The following is a 23,006-nucleotide window of genomic DNA, read 5'->3' on the forward strand; positions in this document are numbered from 1 at the left end:
GAGGGCCCGATTCAGACCCGGGCGCTAAGCTGCGGACGCACGCTATGGGCGATTGTCGCCCGTCTGCACATGCGTATGCATCGCAGTGCGTGTGCGCGAACCAGTCACTGACATCAGGAATCCTGCGCTCTTAACACAAAGACTGAGCGCTACTCTGAGTGACAGCGCCGTTTGTGGGTGGTAACAGGGGAAGGTGCTTGTGAACGGGGGAGTGGTGGTGAGAACGCAGGCGTGTCTGGCCGTCGAAACAGAGTTTTATTGGTGTGCATAATTAGCATGGATGCGTCATTGTACATGTCACTTGGTTGTATTGCAGCCTGCAGTGCTTGCGGTGGAGTAAGGTCTCCCTCAAGCGCAGCGTGCAGCTCCGATGGCTCTCGATGGTTCTGATTAAGCATACACATCCTGGAGATGACGTGTGTTAAAAAAGAAAAGTGGGCGTCATTACACCGGCGTGCGATCACTCTGCCGTCGCTCTCTAAGACATAGAGGGCGTCCTTACACCAGACAGTGCGTTCGCGGAATTTGCATACCCGGCCCCTTTTGGCTGCGAGAGAGCGCAGCTTAGCGTCCGGGTCTGAATCGCCCCCTGAGTGCTGGTGTCAAAATATCTATGTGCCGTGCTTTGTAAAATAAATAAAATGAAAGTAAAGGTTGCATATACAAATATTACAGAGGTCACCGGGACTTCATGTAATACCACCTGCAATGTATACTGTGTTGTGATATTATATAGTATTACTGTGCTGTGATATTATATAGTATTTGTTTCTCTGTAAGCTTTACAAGAATTAAGACCTGATGCAAACATTGTATAGGTACTATGGCTATGTACAGTGGTCCTGTGACGCGGGATCCACTTGAGGAATGGCGCGGCAGTTTAGATAGTTGATGGACGTTGCATTTGCACAGTAGGCGGCAGCAGACATGCAGCGTTATATACAAGGGACATTGGTTACGTCATATCACCAGTCACAAGAAGGAAGATTGAGATGTGGAGTAAAGTGACTGTCACAGATGGGCTGGAAAGAAGCCTGTTACGTGGGAAACTCCCTGGCGCTGGCAGCAATTGTCGCTGCAATCCATGAGGCTTTTCCGGACATTCCCCGCATCGTCTGTGAGGGAGTATCCTGTGTCCTCCATGTGTCACACATGGCCCATTGTTTCTCCCTAAATTCATTCCTCAGTGTTCAGTTAGAGACCGGCCAGGCTGCAATGCGGTGACTAGAACTGGCAGCTTTACTCTTAGATTTAATGTGACCGTTAAGCAACAACAGTCTCTTGCTCCATGCGAGTTGCTCTTTATTACATAATAATCCAGTTGCATTTCCGCCATTTGTGTCTCTACAGTTGTACTATCAAGTGCTGAACTTTGCTATGATAGTATCATCAGCCCTCATGATATGGAAAGGCCTGATCGTGGTCACCGGGAGTGAGAGCCCCATTGTTGTCGTATTAAGGTACTTAGACTGACTTTTGTTACTGGTCTCACTGTTGGATTATTATTTTATAGCTAACAAATGTTTGGAGGGGAGGGTGGGGGGTTTGAGGACCCGATAAGGTCACTTATGTAGGTACTGTAATGGTCAATATCAGAACCATTACATTTATATGAAAGCTAGATAGACCCATATACTTGGCTAAAACCTCCTTTATAAAGCTGTTTCTGGCACTTTAATATTGCCATATGTGGCCCCCGATGCCATAACATCTTTATTGGGCAAGGCGGAAAATGTGGTTGGTATAAGACCATTACTGCCTATGTGCGCTGCCATCTTGTCCACACTAACAGGCCGTAGTAAAGCTGGAAGGGGACGGGCCATTTGTGCCTCGCATATATATCAACCAGGGACAAGATAAAAACATGGCAGGTCTCACCGGATGAGCAACGAGCAAACATACGGCAATGAGAAAATGAATATAGGGCGGATAGAAAAAGTAGGGGAAATCCCTAATATTATGCGAAATGGGTCAGCAACTAATCAAGAGAGGGAAAAATTGGATTTAATGTTCAAAAATAGTACACCCAGAAATGACGTCCTCCGCCTCAGTAATAGTCCCGTAAGGAGCCGACATGAAAAACAATATTCAGTTGTTGAATAATAGCTTAATTGAAATGAACACCTGTATATAAAGAAGCTAACAATGTCATGCTTGCAGGCGACATTGTTAGTACGGGATGCAGTCAGGATGCCAACGGTCAAAATGCCGACCGCTGACTTCCCGACTGTTTAATCCCGGCAGGGGTCTAATGACAGGCGTCGAAATCCGCTCGCCTGTCATTTTACCTACGTTGGGAGCCCGATGGCCGGCATACCGAACGAAGGTAAGCCGGGCGGCGGGAGCGGACAGCCGCGGGGGAGAGGGTTGGGTTAGGGGGTCCTGGGGGGGGGGGGATTTAGGGTTAGGCAACCCCCCCCCCCCCCGGAAGGATTAGGGTTAGGCTAGGGAAAGGGGGGGGTTAGGATTAACTACGCCGGGGGGAGGTTAGGGTTAGGCCCCCCCGGGAGACTTAAGTGTAGGCTGCGGGAACGGGGGGTTAAGTTTAGGCACTTAGAGGGAGGTTAGGGATAGGCACTAGGGGGGGAAGTTAGGGTTAGGCACACCTAAGGGAGGGTTGAGGGGGGGAGAAGATTAAGGTTAGAAGTCTACTTACCGTTCGGGTCTTCTGCTGTCGGTATTTGAACTGCCGTATGTCATTCATACCGATCCCGTTTGTACAAAGGGAACTCTTTGCATGGCTCCTGGGCACAGGGCACAGTACCACCTGTTGCCCTCAGCCATGACTAAATGTGGGCAAAGATCCCAGCCATCAGATTGATAACCTCTGTCTGTATTGTGACCTTGCACAGTGGCAGCATGGAGCCGGCGTTTCATAGAGGAGACCTGCTCTTCCTAACCAACTTCCAGGAAGACCCCATCCGAGCCGGAGAGATCGTCGTGTTCAAAGTGGAAGGCCGAGATATCCCGATAGTTCACAGGGTCATCAAAGTTCATGAAAAGTAACGTATAATGCGGTTTATTTCTGTATTACTCATTTTCTGCCATGAACGTTCTAGTTAGAGTGAGTCATTCGTGATTACATAACTAGCCATTGTTATCCTCCACCATAGGCCGTAGGTGTCCCTGGAGTTTATTAAACACTCTGCTTTCTGAATATTTTATTGTCAGGCAAATTTGTTTCTTTCCATTGACCTAGAATAAGACAAGAGATCAGCTGAGTTTATCTGTCGTATTTAGTGTCTGCTTTCTCGCTTTCAAGAGACGCCTTCGCAAACTAGAATGTGATGAGGGTTTAAATGTCTGTCCTAAAATGATGCTTGTTTTAGCCTTATTAATCTTGGGGACTGGTGGACATTGGGATTGTATTTATTACAGGCGCCACTATCGTGGGTATGAAAGTATTGAATGAAGAAATACATTGCTTGGAGTGGGCCTGCAAATTTGTTTTCCTACTACTAAACTGCTACATAGGGCCGAATTCAATTCAGTGCGATGTTGAATAGCCGTGGGAGAGAGCTCCCGAAGCTATTCAATACACTGCGCTGGTTGGGCGGCTAAAGGATTTCTTTTCGCACCTCCCTGGGGATACGAGGAGAAATCCGACAAAAGTGCTGGGCGAGCAGCTGTTTGCCGGCTTAGCGCGGCGCTAACAGCCGTGCGCCCGGCACTTTAGTCAGAGAATACCGGTTACCACGCCTTAACACCCAGGTTAAGTCTCGATAACCGGCATGCTTAGACTTAACCCATTCCCGACAACGCTAATGCTGCTATTCAACATCGCACAGAATTGAATTCGGCCCATAAAGGCACAAAGGGGGTCTCTTTAAAGATATAGGACAAGACACGATGTCCGCCAGTCCAGAGCTGCTGAAAATGTGAATGGAGTGGTAATAACAGTGAGTCCCTCAGCACGGCAAGGCCCTGCATCCTTCTCACTTCAATGATGTCAATCTACAAACTAAAATCCTATTCCTACACTTACCTTCAAATCTTATCATTCCTGTGTCCCTACTTTATTCTTCAACAGCCTCACTCTTCCCTACTCCTTCCCTCAGTCAGTCTGAGCAAACTGCGGCTCCTCTGCAAAAGCGTCCATCTTGCTTAGTGAACATATAGAATCTAGAGGCACTTGCGTCATGTACAAAGATGCTTTTGCACTGCAGAGCAGTCACTTTGCTCTTTGTAAATGGCCTTCTCTGGAGGCTACTAGAGATTCACTTTAAACATGTTGTAGAACAGTGACAGTTGACCTGTGAACCCGATCCGGTTGTAGATCCAAGCAGGACCCTTCAGTTCCGTGTATCACCATCCCTAATTCTTCACATCTAATTTTCAGAGAAAACGGAGATATTAAGTTCCTGACGAAGGGCGATAACAATGAAGTTGATGACCGAGGTCTCTATAAGGAAGGTCAGAACTGGCTGGAGAAGAAGGATGTTGTGGGCAGAGCAAGAGGGTGAGCTATGGGCTGTGATGTGTATAATCTGGTGGCGACTTGTGTATGTAGGATCATGTCATTCAGCTTTTACTGAGGATCCTGAATGTACGTTTTATTCCCCTCCTACCCATTTGGCTCCTGAATTCATTCCCTGATGATGCTGAGTTTAGGAGCCACACCGTAGCAATACTCTGCGCCCCATGCAGAGTCCGGCTCAAGGGTTCATGTTTTCTCCTGGAAGAACAGTTGTGCACTGCGAGGGGTATCATTGTCATTTACATGCTTTAGCACGTTGCACGCAACAAGTCAGTTGCAGAATTGAACATGCGCCCATCCACGGACCGCATCATGCCTCAAAGACAAGTGCACGTAGCTACAGGTGATGCAGAGGTGTAAGAATTCGGTCGCATCTCTACTTGAGTAGCTGTAACTGGGCTGTAACGAGGTGTCATCACATAGGTCATGTTTAGTGAGGGCGTGCCGCCAGAATTGCAGGCTATACAGATTTGGGCGGAAGAGTCACCCAGGTGCAACCCAGTATAGACTGGTGCAAGTGTGCCCAGATGATAATGATTGTGACGGCTATGAAATGCAGTGTATGAGAAGTCCATGCACGCAAAGTAATAGCACCTGCCACCCAGTTGCATGTAACCCTGCCTAATACTATAACTGCTATTTTTTTACCATTGCGTGTTACAGTTCCACTACAACGAACTCCCCTTCCAACTCTAAACCTGTCCTATCCCCATAGCACAACATGATTTTTGCGTCTCCCAGCTGGATTTACTCTAAGGGGTCTCAACTTAACTTATTACGTGGTATCACAATACTCAACCAACATTCTCAGCTGTCCGGCAAATCATTATACTGGGTGTATACAGCACTTCTTCATTGATTGACAACTTCTTTTTTGGGTTACATGACTTTAGAAATCACTCTTCATCCTCTACCTGGTTCCCCCCCCCCCCCTCTTTCTTTCCAGTTTTAGTTTCAGATGAAAAAAGAAGTCACTTTATTTATCTGCAAGTTAGGTTAATACAGGTTGAGTCCCCCATATCCAAATATTCCGAAATACGGAATATTCCGAATTACGGAATATTTTTAGTATGACTGAGAATGTGAAACCTTTGCTTTCTGATGGTTCAATGTACACAAACTTGTTTTAAAGCACAAATTCATTAAAATACAGTATACAATAAACTTCAGGCTGTGTGTATAAGGTGTATATGAAACATAAATGAATTTCATGTATGTACACAAACTTTTTTTTGATGCTCAAAATTATAAAAAATATTGTATAAAATGACCTTCAGGCTATGTGTATAAGGTGTATATAGAACATAAATGCATTCTGTGTTTAGTTTTGGGTCCTATACCCAAGATATTTCATTATAGTATGCAAATATTCCAAAATACGGAATAATCCGATATCCAAAATACCCCTGGTCCCGAGCATTATGGATATGGGAGACTCAACCTGTATTAACTCTAGATTTGGCCCCTATATTGGTGAATATACTACTAACCAGAGCAAGACGTATTATGAATCCCTACATTTGTGAATTCAGCTCTAAGGGATTGGGGTTTTTTAAGGCCATGTAATATCAGAATGTGTATATCAGTAATCGTTGCCAGCACAGGAGAGTGTATACGCCAGATGTCGTCCTTTGTTATCCCGCTGTGCGAGCTGTGATCATACTTAGGAACTTGTCTGTGCCCCTCATTTGCCTAGGAGTTTGCATGTTACACTTGAATGATAAATTACAGGAGATTCAGTCACATTATGGTTTCCAGGAAACGTACATTTGTCAATCTGCATTGTTATTCAATACCATGGTATATATAGAGTATAAACTCCAATTAATATCTTTTTAACGAGTGAGTCCTGGTGTAGTCATTTCACTGTCTTTAGAAACAACATAATTTGTATATTACAAGGAGCAACAAATCTGTACGTTAATTGACTATGCACATATTTCCTATATGTGCATAGTAAATTACGTAGCCTATGGGCGGCGGAAAGGAGGGGGCGAGGGGGCGCTTCCCCCCCCACCCCGCCACGCCACCCCCCCCAAACATTTGAAAGGCGCCACTGTGGAGTGGTGGCCGCGGACAATCAGGGGCTGTGCTTTATAGCACTGGGCTGCATTTAGGATGAGGTGAAGTATGCGGTGTTTAAGTTAAAAGACCTGACATTACACCACCTCCTCCTCCTCCTCCGTGCAGTGCAGGGGCCATGCAGCCCATTGCTATAAAGCACAGCCCCTGACCGTCCGAGGCTGTCGCTCCTGTCCCTGCCTCCTGCTACTCCGGCGCCTATCAGCTCGCCGACCAGCAACAGGTAAGTTGGAGGGAGGGGGCTCCACCAAAATGTAATTATATAATGCCCACCCAATTTAAAATCATTCCGACGCCCCTGTACATAGCTACTGAGATCTGTATCACTGAATACAAGCACAAGGCGTATACGATATATGGACCTGTGCTTATGTTCAGTCATGCAGATCCTCAGTAGCTGTGTAAATATTATATATATATATATTTCTACTTCAGGGTCCATAGGGTATCCACAGGATACCTTGGGGTATAGGTGTGACGTCAGTCGCAGGGCACCAAAGAGTTAAGCTTTCAGCCTCCCAGGATGCACTAGGTCCCCCTCCTATACCCCGCCCCCGGGCCAAGGCACCTCAGTTTAGTTTGGTGCCCGGCCGGCGTCGGGTGCACCTGTCGGAGTGGGGGCTAGAAGAGCCCCTGAAGCTTTCTTCAGTGCAGCTGTGGCTGCACATCTGGATGTACAGCATGGACAGTCAGTCCTGACGTCCATGCTGTCTTCCCTACACCCCCGCCGGTACCAGAACGCCGGTACCGAACCGGGGATGCTGGTGAGCATCTGGGGTCACAGCTAGCGGTGACCCCAGATGTTCCGGACCATGGCCGGATCCAAGGGGGACAAAGGTAAGCAGCGGGGTCCCGCGTTGGGTCCCCGCTGGTCACATGGTCCTGAGTCCCCAGGCAGGGGGCTCCCTGGGGACTGGCTGCAGCGTGGAGCCAGGTACTGAACCTGCGCTTTCCACTACCCCCTGGGACAGCGGACCGCAGTAGAGCGGTAGCGCTGCGGCGTCCCAGGGGTTAAATGCATGCCAGGGGAGCGCGCCTTCCCTGTCTCACAGCCGGCTGCACACAGCCCTCTCTGCACTGTGCTGTGTCAGCGCTCCTCCCCCAGGCCAGCTTCTCTCTGCTCCTCGGCGGCCATCTTCTCTGCAACGCATGGTGAACGCTGCTGGAAGTCTGGAAGGAAGCATCGTGGTCTGGGTCCCCCCGCATACCTCTCCTCCGCTGTGGCTCAGGTCTGTGTATGCAGTGCTGTGTCCTACCAGGCCCTGTGTCTGTGTAGTTGAGTGATCAGCGCTGTTAGTGCAGGAATTGTTATTTCTCTGCATTGTATGTGACTGTGCTAGCGCTGCCTGTAGCTTTTCTTCTCTAAACTGTCAGCTTTATTACTGTCCCTGTTCTTTCTGCTAAAGCCCTTGCGGTGCGGTGCTGCAGGGTGGTCTCTCGCCTATTTAATACTTAATTGGTGAGAGAGGTCACATACGTGGTGCCATCATGTCTGAAAGTGATTTTCCCCTCCGGCTACAGTGTACCACGTGCAAAGTACCGTTAGCGGAGAGGGAGGGTAGCGCGGAGGGCCTTTGCAGGCAGTGTTTGTCCATGGCGCGGCCTATTACGGTTACAGCACCGGTACAGGAGCCGCCCTGGGCTTGTTTCGCTCAGGCGTTAACAGCTTTAGTGGGCCAGTTAGCTCCGCAGCCCGCGTTTACTCCGATGGGTTTGTCCCAGCAGTCTGTGGTGTCGTCACCCATGCATGGGTTCCCACGACAATTGGTGGTACCCCACAGTCTCCCTATTTCCCCGCTCCCGGGTTCTCAGGAGCCAGCGTGGGTTAACTCCCTGACGAGTTCTGTACAGCACTTGTCGGATGTGTTGCAAGGGGAGTCTGTGATGTGGCCTCATAAAAGGCCGGTGGCGTCTCTGTCCGCTCCTTATGAGGATGACGAAGGGACGTCTGATGATGGGGAGATTCTGGATCCTTACGATCAGGAACCTCTCCATACTAAGGACGCTGATGCTAAGTCCAAAGTATATATTCCTGGACTTATTCGGGCGGTCCGCACAGCCTTGGTGATTGAGGACGAAGTTCCCCCAGCGGCTAAATCTAAGTATGCCTTTTTCAAAGATGTGAAGGGCGATGCCACAGTCTTTCCTCTTTCGGGTCAGTTGGTGGACCATTTAGAGGAGGCGTGGAAACAACCTGGCAAAAGATACCAGCCGCAGAGACGCCTGGCGGTGGCTTATCCGTTCGCGGATAATTATTTTGCTAAGTGGGAATCCCCTCCACAGGTGGATTCTCACGTGACCCGTCTTGTCCGTAGTGCCACATTGCCGATGCCATCCATGTCCTCCCTTAAGGATGCTACGGACCGCAAGGTAGAAATCTGCCTGAAGTCCGCTTATTCCCTTGCAGGGGGGGCAGCACGGCCGGCTATGGCCATTTGCTGGGTTGCCAGAGCGATGGAGCGCTGGGCGGATTCATTAGAGGCTTCTTTTGAATCCGACTGTCCGGCCGAACAGGCGGAGTTGATTGGCAATCTCCGTGATTCGGCCACCTACATCAACGAGGCGGCTCTAGACATTAGTGCTCTGGTGTCTAGAATTTCTTCAGCAGCGGTAGCTGCTCGTCGCACCTTGTGGCTGCGATCCTGGAAGGCGGACGCAGATTCCAAGAAAGGTCTGGAAGCGTTGCCGTTTACCGGAGAAGTTCTCTTCGGTCCGGATCTGGATAAGATTGTGGCCACGCTGGCGGCAGCCAAATCTGCTTGTCTCCCGTCGGCCGCTGCTCCTTCTGGTTCTGGACCATCGTCCTTTCGGTCATCTAGGGCCCAGGGCAGGCCCAAACCACAGTCGTTTCCTCGACAGGCTGGCCCTAAGAAATCGGTCAAGCCCCGGAAACAGGCATGGAGTACCAGACGTCCGGCCCCCAAGCCAGATGACAAGCCTGCGGCCTGACGGTCCGGGTCTCCCCTTGGGGGATCCCAGGGTGGGAGGCCGCCTGCTGCAGTTCTCCCGGTGTTGGTCGTTCACTACGACAGACACTTGGGTTCTGGAGGTGGTCTCCCACGGGTACGCCCTCTCCTTCCGGCACAGACCCCCAGCTCGATTCTTCACCACGGGTCTACCATCAGACCGGAACAAGACTACGGAGCTGCGGAAGGTATTGCACACTATGCTCCAGGCTGGAGTTATAGTGCCTGTTCCATTCTCCCAGAGGGGCCAGGGTTTCTATTCAAATCTATTTTTGGTACAGAAACCCAATGGGTCATATCGTCCGATTCTCAACCTCAAAGCACTCAACAAGTCTTTGCAGGTCCCGAAGTTTCGGATGGAGACCCTACGGTCCATCATTCTGGCGCTGGAACCTGGGGACTACATGGTGTCATTGGACATACAGGACGCTTACCTGCATGTCCCTATTCTTTTGCGCCATCAAGAGTTCCTTCGGTTTGCAATCCGCAGCGACCACTTCCAGTTTCGGGCGTTACCTTTTGGCCTGGCGACAGCACCACGTGTTTTCACCAAGGTGATGGCGGTCATGGCGGCTTCTCTGCGGCTGCAAGGAGTCCGCATGTTGCCGTACTTGGACGACCTGTTATTGGTGGCAGGATCTCCAGAGCTCCTGTTACACCACTTGGACCTGACCATTGCACTGCTGCAACGGCACGGCTGGCTAATCAACTGGCAGAAGTCCACTCTAATCCCGTCTCGGAGGATTCTGCATCTTGGAGCCTTATTGGACTCGGGACAGCAAAGGATCTTCGTGACGGAGGACAAGATCTCTGCTTTACAGTCAAGGGTGCGCAGTTGTCTGCACAGCCGCCGGGTGTCCTTACACTCGGCGATGAGGTTACTGGGCTCCATGGTGTCGGTGTTCGACATGGTGGAATACGCCCAGTTTCACTCCGGACCTCTGCAGCACCTAATCCTGTCCAAGTGGAACGGGCTGCCTCAGTCTCTGAAGTTCCAGACGATTGTGCTCACCCCGGAGGTTCGCCTGTCCCTTGCGTGGTGGTTAAAGACGACCCACCTCAACAAGGGACGTCCGTTCTGGGTTCCAAATTGGGTCCTGTTGACAACGGACGCCAGTCTTCGGGGCTGGGGAGCAGTTTCGGGTCCACACTTGTTCCAGGGCAGGTGGACGCCGACAGAAGCGGAGCTTCCAATAAATATCTTGGAACTCCGTGCGGTCTTCAATGCTCTCCTGCAGGCACAGCGGTTTCTCCAGGGTCACCCGGTGCAGGTCCAGTCGGACAATGCTACCACCGTGGCCTACATAAACAGCCAAGGAGGAACTCGCAGTCGGGCGGCTCTCGTAGAGGTCTCTCGGATCCTGGTTTGGGCGGAGCGCAATCTTCCGGCCATATCAGCGGTCTTCATCCCGGGAGTGCTAAATTGGGAGGCGGACTTTCTAAGTCGCCAGGACGTTCATCCAGGGGAATGGTCCCTGCACCCGGACGTTTTTCAACTACTGGTTGACAGGTGGGGTCTTCCAGAAATCGACCTCATGGCGTCCCGGCACAACAACAAGTTGCCGGTGTACGGGTCTCGCACAAGAGACGAAGGGGCGTCTCTGGTGGATGCTCTGTCCGTCCGGTGGACGTTCAGGTTCGCATACCTGTTCCTTCCGGTCTCCCTTCTTCCACGGGTAATCCGGAAATTCAAACAGGAAGGAGGGACGCTCCTGTTGATTGCTCCCGCGTGGCCCAGACGGCACTGGTTCTCAGACCTTCAGGGTCTGTCCGTGGACAGTCCTCCGCGGTTGCCGCTACGACCGGACCTTCTGTCTCAGGGTCCTTGTCTTCACCCGGACCTGACTCGGCTGTCTTTGATGGCGTGGCTGTTGAGACGGCAATGCTGAGGTCCCGGGGGCTTTCCAGCTCTGTGGTGCGTACCATGTTACGAGCTCGGAAACCGTCTTCCGCGAGGATATACCATCGCGTGTGGCATACGTTCTTCCAGTGGTGTCGACCGAGAGGTTATGCACCGCGGGAGTTTCGTCTGTCTCGGATTCTCGCCTTCCTGCAAGCGGGACTAGATCATGGGCTTCGCCTTGCTTCTTTGAAGGTACAGGTTTCGGCCCTATCTGTCTGGTTTCACCGTAGGATTGCTACAATCCCGGATGTGCGCACCTTTATGCAAGGTGTTCTCCGTATTCAGCTGCCCTTTGTTCCACCTGTGGCGCCTTGGGATTTGGCTGTGGTCCTGAGGGCTCTCCAAGGACCGCCGTTTGAACCGCTGGGCTCAGTGGATATTAAATGGCTAACAGCTAAGACTGTTTTCCTTCTGGCCATTGCTTCGGCCAGACGTGTTTCTGAGTTAGGGGCTCTTTCTTGTAGACCCCCTTTCTTGGTTTTTCATGGGAACAGGGCAGTGCTCCGCACTCGGCCCGAGTTTCTTCCCAAAGTTGTTTCCCAGTTTCATGTTAACGAGGAAATAGTTCCGGCCTTTAACTCACCGGGTCTTTCCGTGGGTTAGGTCTCTTTGGATGTTGTGCGGGCCTTAAGGACTTATGTTGACCGCACTTCTTCGTTTAGGAAGTCGGACGCTTTGTTTGTCCTCTATGGCTTCCGTAAAAAGGGTTGGCCTGCTTCAAAGCAAACTTTGGCAGCCTGGATCCGTATGGCTATTTCTGAAGCTTATCTTCATGAAGGCCTACCGGTCCCTCCTTCTCTGAAGGCTCATTCCACTAGGTCTGTGGGTCCTTCGTGGGCAGCTCGACGTGGTGCCTCGGCAGTTCAGATCTGCAAGGCTGCTACGTGGTCTTCTGTCCATACCTTCATGAGGTATTACAGGTTTGACACCTTCGCCTCTCAGGATGCTTCCTTCGGGCGGCGGATTCTCCTTTTTGCACAGGAGCGTCCCCACCCTTAAAGGATACTGCTTTGGGACATCCCCAAGGTATCCTGTGGATACCCTATGGACCCTGAAGTAGAAAATATGAGATATGGTAAGAACTTACCCTTGTTATCTCTATTTCTACGAAGTCCATAGGGTTCCACAGGACTCCCGCCCTGTCGCACCTGTGCTGCAGATGGGCTTTGCTCTGGTCACCGGTTTTCCGTCTCCCTCTGGTGAGAATGTGATTCTTGTATGTGTCCAGATCTTTGTTCTCTCTCTTCCTTCTCCTCCTCCGGCCTATGGCTTGGTAACTAACTGAGGTGCCTTGGCCCGGGGGCGGGGTATAGGAGGGGGACCTAGTGCATCCTGGGAGGCTGAAAGCTTAACTCTTTGGTGCCCTGCGACTGACGTCACACCTATACCCCAAGGTATCCTGTGGAACCCTATGGACTTCGTAGAAATAGAGATAACAAGGGTAAGTTCTTACCATATCTCATATTATATATATATATATATATATATATATATATATATATATCCACGATCTGGCACTCACTGGTACTTCTGATAACTGTGGCGGGTGCCTTCCACAACGCAGTCTCCTATAAGAAGGTGCACTGTCACATAATCCAACACTCGGCGGCACTCCGTACAAATAAACGCTATGAACACACAGCTATCATTGCAACGTTTCAGCGCCTTTAATCAGCGCTTTTATCAAGCTTAAAAGACAAAATGAATTAAAGTAAACCGACATAAATAGCTTACCCCATGTGGACCAACCCTCCGACATGCCCCGTGTGCGCTGCCAAACGCCAGTCGCAAAGGAAACACGTCATGATACCCCAACGGTGCCAATGTGCAGAAATATACATGACAAATATTATACATCATTTGTGCATTTGTTTGTCCTTGATGGTACGTGTAGTTTTATGTGTTTGTCCTTTTATGAAATAAGTATGTATATTTGTCATGTATATTTCTGCACATTGGCACCGTTGGTGTATCTTAGTTTAAGTATATTAAGTGTCTGTAATTGGCTGCTAGCATCACATTCTGTAATTCATGTCATTGATCTTATGTAGTGTGATGTCACATGTTGTATTTTATCATACATTTGTAGTGATTCCTAATTTCTGTTTTGTGTTCCTATTATTATTATTTTTATGCTAATTTTTATGTAAAAATAATAGATGAAGAAAAATAAAAGTGCTGCTATTGAGTTGCTGTGTTATAATGTATCCATATAGTAACAACACAAATTATTCACGTGTATAAAAACACAGGGAGTAAAAAACCACATAAATTACTGAATAGCAGATAACGGGACACTCCCCGGTCTAACCCTGAATCAGACCCTCATGCTGTTATACTTCCGTCTATACCGAGGGCAGACCACGTGCCCACTCGTCGCTTGTTCACTGTCATCTGACATACAGAGAGGCAGCACAGTACAGAGAGGCAGCACAGTACAGAGAGGCAGCACAGTACAGAGAGGCAGCACAGTACAGAGAGGCAGCACAGTAGTTACAGTCACATCTGCACTGACCTTGGTATTTATATCGGGATGCAATCAGGAAACCGGTTGACATGATCCCGACAGCCGGCTTCCCGACTGCTTTATCCCGGCGTGGGTTAAATGACAGGTGTCTATATCTAGACGCCTGTCATTTTCCCGACGCCGGGAGACAGGCGCCGCAAGCAGCAGCCGCAGGGGGGAGGGTTAGGTTTAGCACACCCGGGGGGGGACTTAGGGTTAGGCACCTCCCCCAGGAGGGTTACAGTTAGGCTAGGGGGAGGGAGGGTTAGGGTTAGGCACCCCCAGGGGGGGACTTAGGGTTAGGCACCCCGGAGGGGGACTTAGGTTTAGGCAGCGGGGAAGGGGGGGTACCCGTGGGAGACCACCTCCAGAACCCAAGTGTCTGTCGTAGTGTTAGTTAGGGTTAGGCCCTTACAGGGGGGATTAGGGTTAGGCACTTGCTTGGGAGGTTAGGGTTAGGCACCCCTAAGGAGGGTTAGGGTTAGGGGGGTTAGGTTAGTGATTACTTACCTTAGGACGATCGGGATTTCCAGCGCTGTCGGGCTGCTGCTGCCGGGATCTGTTCAACTGTCGGGCTGCTGCTGCCGGGAATTGAACTATGTGGCCGGCGTTATTTCATACCGATTCCTTTATATCTATTCACCAGAATTCTTAAACCGTGTATCAGCAGTGAATTAATATACAAGAGTTACATTTGTATCAGAATACCCTTTGGAGGAGACCTACTGAAGATTGTATACAGTATTGTCTGTTTTTTAATGTATATATTTATTGATCTCTGCCATTTAGTATCAATTCATCAACTCTAAATATACTCATGGTACACTATGGGATTTCCTTAAATAAGCAATTAACCTACAACTATCTGGTTATCAATGTGTTTATTCTGTTTTGCCTGCAGAAAGCTAATGTGGTGCATATAAGAAAATGACTATATCCAGCGTCAGAAATGTGCATATATTCTACAGTACTGCATATATGGCGCTATATGATTATACACTGCACTCTTACACATCAGTCTTATATACTAATGTGGTCTAATATTCTAAACACTATCTAACATTGTCTATTATATTTTTCTTAAGACTGCGCCTCCAAAGAGTCCTCTTTCTTGTTACAATAGACTATGTAAGCCACTGGTGCACCACCAAAATGCCAAACCAAAGCAATCCTACCAGGATTTTCCTATAGATTTACGTCAAAGTTTTTTGTTTTTTTGTTTATTCTTAGTTAATCATTTAGTAGAGCTGGTGCGGAACCCCAACACCCTCTTTTGTTACCATAGACTTTAAATGATTGCTGCGGTTTACAGCTAATTGATGCTGTATGCACCATGTTATTAAATATACATTAATTGCTAATACATAGGTGTGTTTTTGTTAGAAATAGCTCATGGCGTCTATCAAGGTGGACACGACTCAAGCACATCGCACTGAATATAGGCATTGGGGTGATTGATCCCAGTGCTTTTACGCCCCTGCTGGTCATATCGGTGACAACAAAAAACATAGGACAGTCCACATGCAAGATTTTTCAGACTTCTGCTCAAACTAACAGTGACCTCCCCTTCTCACCTGACCTCCCCTTCTCACCTGACCTCCCCTTCTCACCTGACCTCCCTTGCTCACCTGACCTCCCTTGCTCACTTGACCTCCCTTGCTCACCTGACCTCCCTTGCTCACCTGACCAGCAGTGTTGATGGACAGACTAACAGTGACCTCCCTTGCTCACTTGACCTCCCTTGCTCACTTGACCTCCCTTGCTCACTTGACCTCCCTTGCTCACCTGACCTCCCTTGCTCACCTGTCCTCCCTTGCTCACCTGACCTCCCTTGCTCACCTGACCTCCCTTGCTCACCTGACCTCCCTTGCTCACCTGACCAGCAGTGTTGATGGACAGACTAACAGTGACCTCTGTTGCTCACCTGACCAGCAGTGTTGATGGACAGACTAACAGTGACCTCTCTTGCTCACTTGACCTCCCTTGCTCACTTGACCTCCCTTGCTCACCTGACCTCCCTTGCTCACTTGACCTCCCTTGCTCACCTGACCTCCCTTGCTCACCTGACCAGCAGTGTTGATGGACAGACTAACAGTGACCTCCCTTGCTCACTTGACCTCCCTTGCTCACTTGACCTCCCTTGCTCACTTGACCTCCCTTGCTCACTTGACCTCCCTTGCTCACTTGACCTCCCTTGCTCACTTGACCTCCCTTGCTCACTTGACCTCCCTTGCTCACTTGACCTCCCTTGCTCACCTGACCTCTCTTGCTCACCTGACCTCTCTTGCTCACCTGACCTCCCTTGCTCACCTGACTAGCAGTGTTGATGGACAGACTAACAGTGACCTCCCTTGCTCACCTGACCTCCCTTGCTCACCTGACCTCCCTTGCTCACCAGACCTCCCTTGCTCACCAGACCTCCCTTGCTCACCAGACCTCCCTTGCTCACCTGACCTCCCTTGCTCACCTGACCTCCCTTGCTCACCTGACCAGCAGTGTTGATGGATGTCAGGGTAGCGTGCTTGCAGTTGTCGTATTTGTCTTGATGAGCGCTAAGGCATGAACAGTGATTGGTGTCATTTTTAACTGATATGAAGCTACTTTCTCTTACAGTGGACCTAACAGGTATGATATGACTGTTTAAAGCTGTCATGTAGTCAATTTTCCCTTTTAAACCTTATTTTTGCTCTATACGTCCCTGCACATCCTCTCAGTTATAAAGATCTTTACAGCACTTCTGACAATCATTGAGCCGTCCATAAAGGAAATTGTATTTTTATGTTATTCAGCCTTGCGTGCCAGCATTATGTAAGCAGAAAACATCCTTTTCAGCATAACTACAACAAAACACATTTTCAGCCTTAGTGGGTCCTTCAGCTCGACAGCCTGCGTCTCACAATTGCCCACGTTGGCACTGCATTCGTACAGCTGTTTATTTATTCCCTCTTCAAGTGGGTACTTGATGCTTTAATAAAGACACAGAACCTGTTCTGAGTCCTCAGAAATGGTTTCCTGTTTATTGCCAGTAGGTCCACCTGTAATATTCATATGATAAATGAAAAAACGGCTCCATGTTACAAGCTCATAACGTGGTAATATAGTAGTACCCGTGCTGCGGAACCCTTGTCGCGCCATATAAATAAAGGATAATAATAATAGTTCCATCCAGTCGCAATGATATGTTTCGTAAGGATTTGTAATAAAATGCTTTTAAATCAAAATCTAAGTCCTGTTGGTTCTCATAAAACTGGACAACTGTTAATAGTAGTTTTGTGAGATTGAAAAACCGGTGCAGAGAACAGCCTCATTCACAGTAATGTGTACACGCATTTCGCCACGACGCGCTGACTGCTAGCAGAACTAGATTTGCTCATTGTCAGGACTGAATTCCAACAATATGTTCTGTGAAGAGGAACAGTCATTGATTTGAAAACAAGCAGGTGTGGTCAAGCTGGGATTAATGGTCCTTAACCCATCCTGTGGTATACTTACGGCTAACTCGTGGTGAATGTCCAGGGGCTGAAGCTGACTTCCGCCAGTTTGTGTAGTGTAAAATACTCACATTGGCCTTTAGCCTACCCTGAAAATCGTTGCCATGCGTCTGCTTATTTGTCTGACTCTAATGGAGCGTACACACGGTCAGATTTGTCAGATGAACGACAGAACGATTAAACGATTTGAACGATTTTACCAAAGTATTGAACGATTTTTGACTGCATTAAAATGAATGGAATCTGTAAATATTTAAATGAAAAAATAAAAATATAAACTATACCCAGATCTCCCCAGTGTCTCTATATCCCCCAGCAGATATAGATCCCCAGTGTCAACATCTCTTCTAGGGGTGATCGATCCCCATTAGCACATCCCACCACCCATCTGTGTCCACAAGCCCCCACTGAATTATTACCCCCCTCCTATGTCTCACTATATATGCCTGTATAACAACCTCCGCAACCCCCCCAAGGATCAATAAATCTTTTTTTTTCTCACCTATCCCCATTTTAACTAAATCTTATCCCCCCACCCGTGCCATTGACCCTCTCTCACCCCTAATTCTTAATGCAGAGCGCAGGTCAGGGAGGACTAATTATTGGTCCCCCCTCTGCAGCTGATTTCTGCACATACAGAGATCAGCATACCAGCGTAGACAGGATAATGATTTTAACCAGCTAGGCAATTAATTTATTATTAAAGACTAGTAAAGGGACACATCATATGCTAGGTCACCTCTGTCTGCCCCCTGCTTTGCTGTGCCCCCCCACTCTGTCTGTCCCCACCTCCTCTATTTCTCAGTCTCCCTCCCTGCTCCGCCCTCCTCTCTGCTGCTCTCTCCTACCCCTGCAGTTTTCCGTCCCACCACTCCCCGCTCTCATACTTGCCCCGTACCCAGCGGCCCAGCGGGTCCTTCTCCCCTCTGCTGCTCTGCCACTCAACACCCGCTCCTTACCGTCCCACCCCTCCCCGTTCAAATACCCAGCCGGTCTTCCCTCCTCTCTGGCCACAGTAGGTCTGTCTTGTATCCATAGCAGTGGGGGGGCACGTGCCCTGGCTCCCACTGCACATGTAGGTTGCAGTGTTAATTTGTTTTGACGAAAATTTTGACTAAAAGTAATCGGCGACTACATTTTTTTTTTTTTTTTTAGGACTAATAGTAACGATAATACAAACATTTTAATAACGAAAATTACGACAAAATCTGTGTTCAGTTTTAAACAAGCAACTAAAACTAAATTTAAAATCCTTCTCTAAATTAACACTGGTTCTAACAAATTTAAGGCATTAATTTGTATAACACGATTCTCACTCAGCCTACTGAGCCTAGATTGCTAATCACATACCGTAGGTAACGCTATGCTGACTTCAAGTTCTCTATGGAATTTTAGAGAACAGTTCTACAGTAAAATGCATTACAGTATCATTAAACTGTTTGCAAAAATTATGACTATAGCATTGACTAAAATTAGATTAAAATTAAAACTGAGGTCCACTGACTAAATCTTGACTAAAACAAAGCAAAAAAGTGAGACTAACGTGACTTAAAAACCAACTACAATTTTAAAGAAGCGACTAAGGGGCTAATTCAGCATTGTACGCAAGTGCACTGCCGAACGCAGATTCCTGATTATCAAGAATCTAGACATGCCAGGACCCATTCTGTGAGTGTGCAGAATGGGTCCTGAATACCTCTGCCTCATCTTTTATTGGACTGAGGGCCTGATTCAGAGCCGGACTCTCTGACAAGAGCGCTCGCTCTGAATCAGGGCCGTCCTAGCTGGAAATGGAGCGGCCTCCTGGCCGCTCGCATAGCTGTGGGTGACCACCCACAGCTTATGCGAGCGGCCAAAAAGATGGTCGCGATGGTCAAGACCATCGCGACCATCGGGCTTGCGACGAGACCCTTGTGGTAGGGTCTCGTCTGCCGCAAGCCCGGAGTGCTTTTGGCTCTATCAGAGCCAAAAACACTCCCACTGACATCACTAGTGATGTCAGTGGGGCCGGACCCAGACGGTAGGCGTTCCCATGGGAACGCCTCCGTCTGGGCAGCCACGCCCACCAAAGGGGGCGTGCTGTCACTCACCATCGACAGCACGTCCCCTTTGGTGCGAGACCCATAACGACGGCTTGGCCGTCGTTATTCGGGTCTCGCGCATGCACACGACGGAGCTCCCTCCGTCGTGCGCATGCGCACTTGGGCACCATCGACCCGCTTGCGAGCGCTCAGCGCTCGCGAGCGGGTCTGAATTAGGCCCTGAGATCTGTGTATCGGGGAAAATCTATGGTGGAGTGGAATTTTTTTTATTTATTTTTTTTATGTTTTTCATGACGCGGCTTTCTTTAGTCTGTTGTTCTGCGGTCTGTGAATACCAGCTCCTTATGCTGAATGTAGAGGCTAGGTTCTAAATATTGAATTGTCTTTACGTTAATACATGAACGCTAGTTTTCCTTATAGTGCGATGGCCAATCAACACTGCACTGTACTCCCAGCAGCACCGTTAGACTCGGACAGGGTTAAGCAAGTGCTCAGTACTTTGTTGCCATAGTCCTTGTGGAAGTGGAAGATTTTACAAAGCACATTCCGTTGATAGAGACTGCAATGAAACGGCAGCCTTGCATCAAATGACTGTATAAATCACGGCTGGGCAAACACGTTTAGAGTTTTGCAAAGACATTTTCGCACACAGAGAATCCACAGTGAATTACTTACCAAACATTCTGAAGGACCTTCAGGAAAACACAGCGAGCGCTTTTTTGTTGTCCCCAAGGAACCTTATAAAACTATTTACATGTAACACCCGAAGCTAAGCAACAATACGATCTAAAGATAGACGAATCTCTGTAATTAGATTTGCAGTATTGTGTTTTCCTAGCCTATATTTCCTAACCTGTGTGTAGGTCCTGCTGGGGATGGAGGAACTCTGTTACACTGATTTACGTGGCTATTCCACCTTAAATGCCAAGAGTCATTCTAATGAAGGAGAATTATAGGCATTGCCACATTTTACTTCTTTCAAAGAGCACATTTTGGGTGCAGAACTGGGAGGATGACTTTGAAGCGGCAGAGACAGAATAACCCAGTATAGCACTCAAAGTATTGTGATAACTTGGGGTTATTAACTTGGTAGATTGGTGTCAGTGGTGCAGTGATTAGATTCCGAATTAGAGTCCACACATGGTGTTCCAGTAAAACAAATGAAAATGGTGCTTTTACTTTAGCATGGAAATCAGGAAACAGAAATAAAATAATAAACAACCTAGCCCTTTCTTAGGACACTAGCTCACTTCTCTATAGAAGCAGCTAATCTGTATGAAAGTCTCTCACAGTCTCTGAGATTTGTGGTCCTTCCTGCCACATGCAGGACTGGGCACTGGCCTCCTGGCCTGGTATAGCTTTCCCAGCTTGTTGGCTGCCGCCGCTCACAAGGACAGTGTCAGAGGTATATGGATCTGCCTGCCTCCTTGCAGGTATGATCCTGACCACCTGGTTTGCTTCACTCACACTACAGCCCCACCTGGACTGTCTGACTGTGTCCACCAGCAGCCTCACCTGGGCTCTGGTCATATGGCAGGGATTAGGCATCTTCCCACAATGCTTTTCTACTCTGTGTGGGTGGATCTGTCCTGCCCCACACTGAATCTGCTGCTCACCAGCACCACCTCTGGTGATACTGCCACAGTATTTATTTCCTAAAGATGATCACTTCCCATTCTGTTTTTTCTCCTGTGCCCTCGAGTGGGCAGCGCCGGATGGCTAAAAAGCCAGATTGTAAGTTCTCACGAGCAGGGCCCTATTCCCTCGTGCTTTTCCTTCCCTCATTTATACCATCATCTCCTCCCCGCTGCTTGCAATGACACCTAACATTTGGGCTCATCTGGTGCTGCTTATTTGGGTCTTATGTCTGCTGATGCAGCAATGTTTATTAACCTTGTAATCCATGTCCTGCATTGTTTTGAACTGTTAGTCACTTTCTTTCTTGTTTTGTTAATACGGTTTACGTTTATGTACATTGTAAGGTGCAGCGGACCCCTGTGTGGCACCATATAAATTAAGTACATTATCGCCCACTGGTTCATAACATGTATCATCAGTTTAAAGGGATATTATGCTGAAAAATGTGTTCTTCTCATAAGCAGTGCACAACACAGATGGTCATAGAAGCAAGGTTACGTTCAGGCATTGGGAGGGTTAGGATATCTACCGACAGGTGTCAATGCCCTAACCCTGATGGGATGCCGATGTTGGATATCTGACCACCGGCATCCCGTTCACATATGTAATATGATATGTTATATTATATATATATTATACACTGATCAATTGAACCCGACACTCACATTTTGGGTGAATCAATTACTTCCTACGGTGCCTTTCCAGACCATCAAAGTCATGTGTGTGTGTGCATGTATGTGTGTGTGTGTGTATATATATATACATATAGAAATATATATAGAAAAGGTTTGCACTTATAACTCAAAATACAGACGTGAAATGTGCAGCCAAACATATGCACATCCTTACATGGGCGTTCTCTACGTTCATCTCTAAATGAGCCCCATAGCGGGTGGGCACAGTGGAATAACTGGTAGATGATTATCCACATTAGGTTAACAAGGCCTCGGTCATTACACTGTTGTTCATGAGGGCTCACCTAATAGGTGCCTGTATCCTAGCAATATCTATTTCCTTTTCCCTCTGCAGAATCATCAAACTTGTATTCATTTATCATGTAGTGAATCGACCAAGGGATCTTTGTACCACGTACCGTATGGTGAACTTGCACTGAACTTTTGAAATGAAAATTACATTTTATGTAGTGTATACATCATATTTACATCTCCGACTGGGATTTCTACCGTAATTAATAATGCAGTTTATAGCGTTGGAAAGGAGAAGAGAGAGTCTTACACTCCCATGTTACTCCCTCCAGTGTTCCCTGTCCGTTCCATAGTCTGTTTTTTCCGATGTCTCAGACACATTAATGTCATCTGTGCCACATGCATAATATACATGAACCGTAATGAGTATATTGATGTGTACAGCTGAGAAAACTGTTCTATTAGTGTTCATTCTAGTACCCTGCACCTGTCACAACCTGTGCAGTACCTTTTTTCTGCCTGGGGTGTCACTCTCTGCCCTGGTGCTTCTGGCGAACTCTCAGCAGTTTGTTGCATCAGCTGAGAGAGAGAGAGCGACACCCCAGGCAGGAAAGAGGTACTGCACTGTTTGACAGGTGCTGGGTGCTAGAATGAACACTATCTATAACATGGAAGTTGTTGCAGGATGAACTGTCGGCAGATACAAATATACAGCAGCATTCGGGTACTAAGGACTACAGCATCTTCATGGTTTGCAAAGAGGTGAACTCTGGGCCTGGTGTGGTTCTTTATATAGCGATGTTAAATGGAATCGGTATGATTTCCCCGCCACCTAAACCTAAGTCCCCCGGGGGGGTGCCTAACTCTAACCCCCCCCTTCCCCTAGCCTAAACCTACCCCCCCCTTCCCCTAACCTAAACCTAACCTCCCGGGGGGGTGCCTAACCCTAAGTCCCCCCCGGGAACCCTAACCCCC

General features: G+C 48.2%; 1 protein-coding gene across 1 annotated transcript in view; it reads left to right on the forward strand.

The window, feature by feature from the left end:
• Nucleotides 1–23,006, forward strand: part of SEC11C (SEC11 homolog C, signal peptidase complex subunit) — a 36,844-nt gene that overhangs the window by 11,178 nt on the left and 2,660 nt on the right. The window contains exons 2-4 of the mRNA XM_088476530.1: nucleotides 1,351–1,460; nucleotides 2,853–3,002; nucleotides 4,340–4,459. Coding sequence (XP_088332656.1) covers nucleotides 1,351–1,460; nucleotides 2,853–3,002; nucleotides 4,340–4,459 — 380 coding nt within the window. The remainder of the gene's footprint in view (nucleotides 1–1,350; nucleotides 1,461–2,852; nucleotides 3,003–4,339; nucleotides 4,460–23,006) is intronic.

This window comes from Taudactylus pleione, unplaced genomic scaffold (genome assembly GCF_031769625.1).
Source record: "Taudactylus pleione unplaced genomic scaffold, aTauple2 ptg000189l, whole genome shotgun sequence".
NCBI lineage: Eukaryota > Metazoa > Chordata > Amphibia > Anura > Myobatrachidae > Taudactylus > Taudactylus pleione.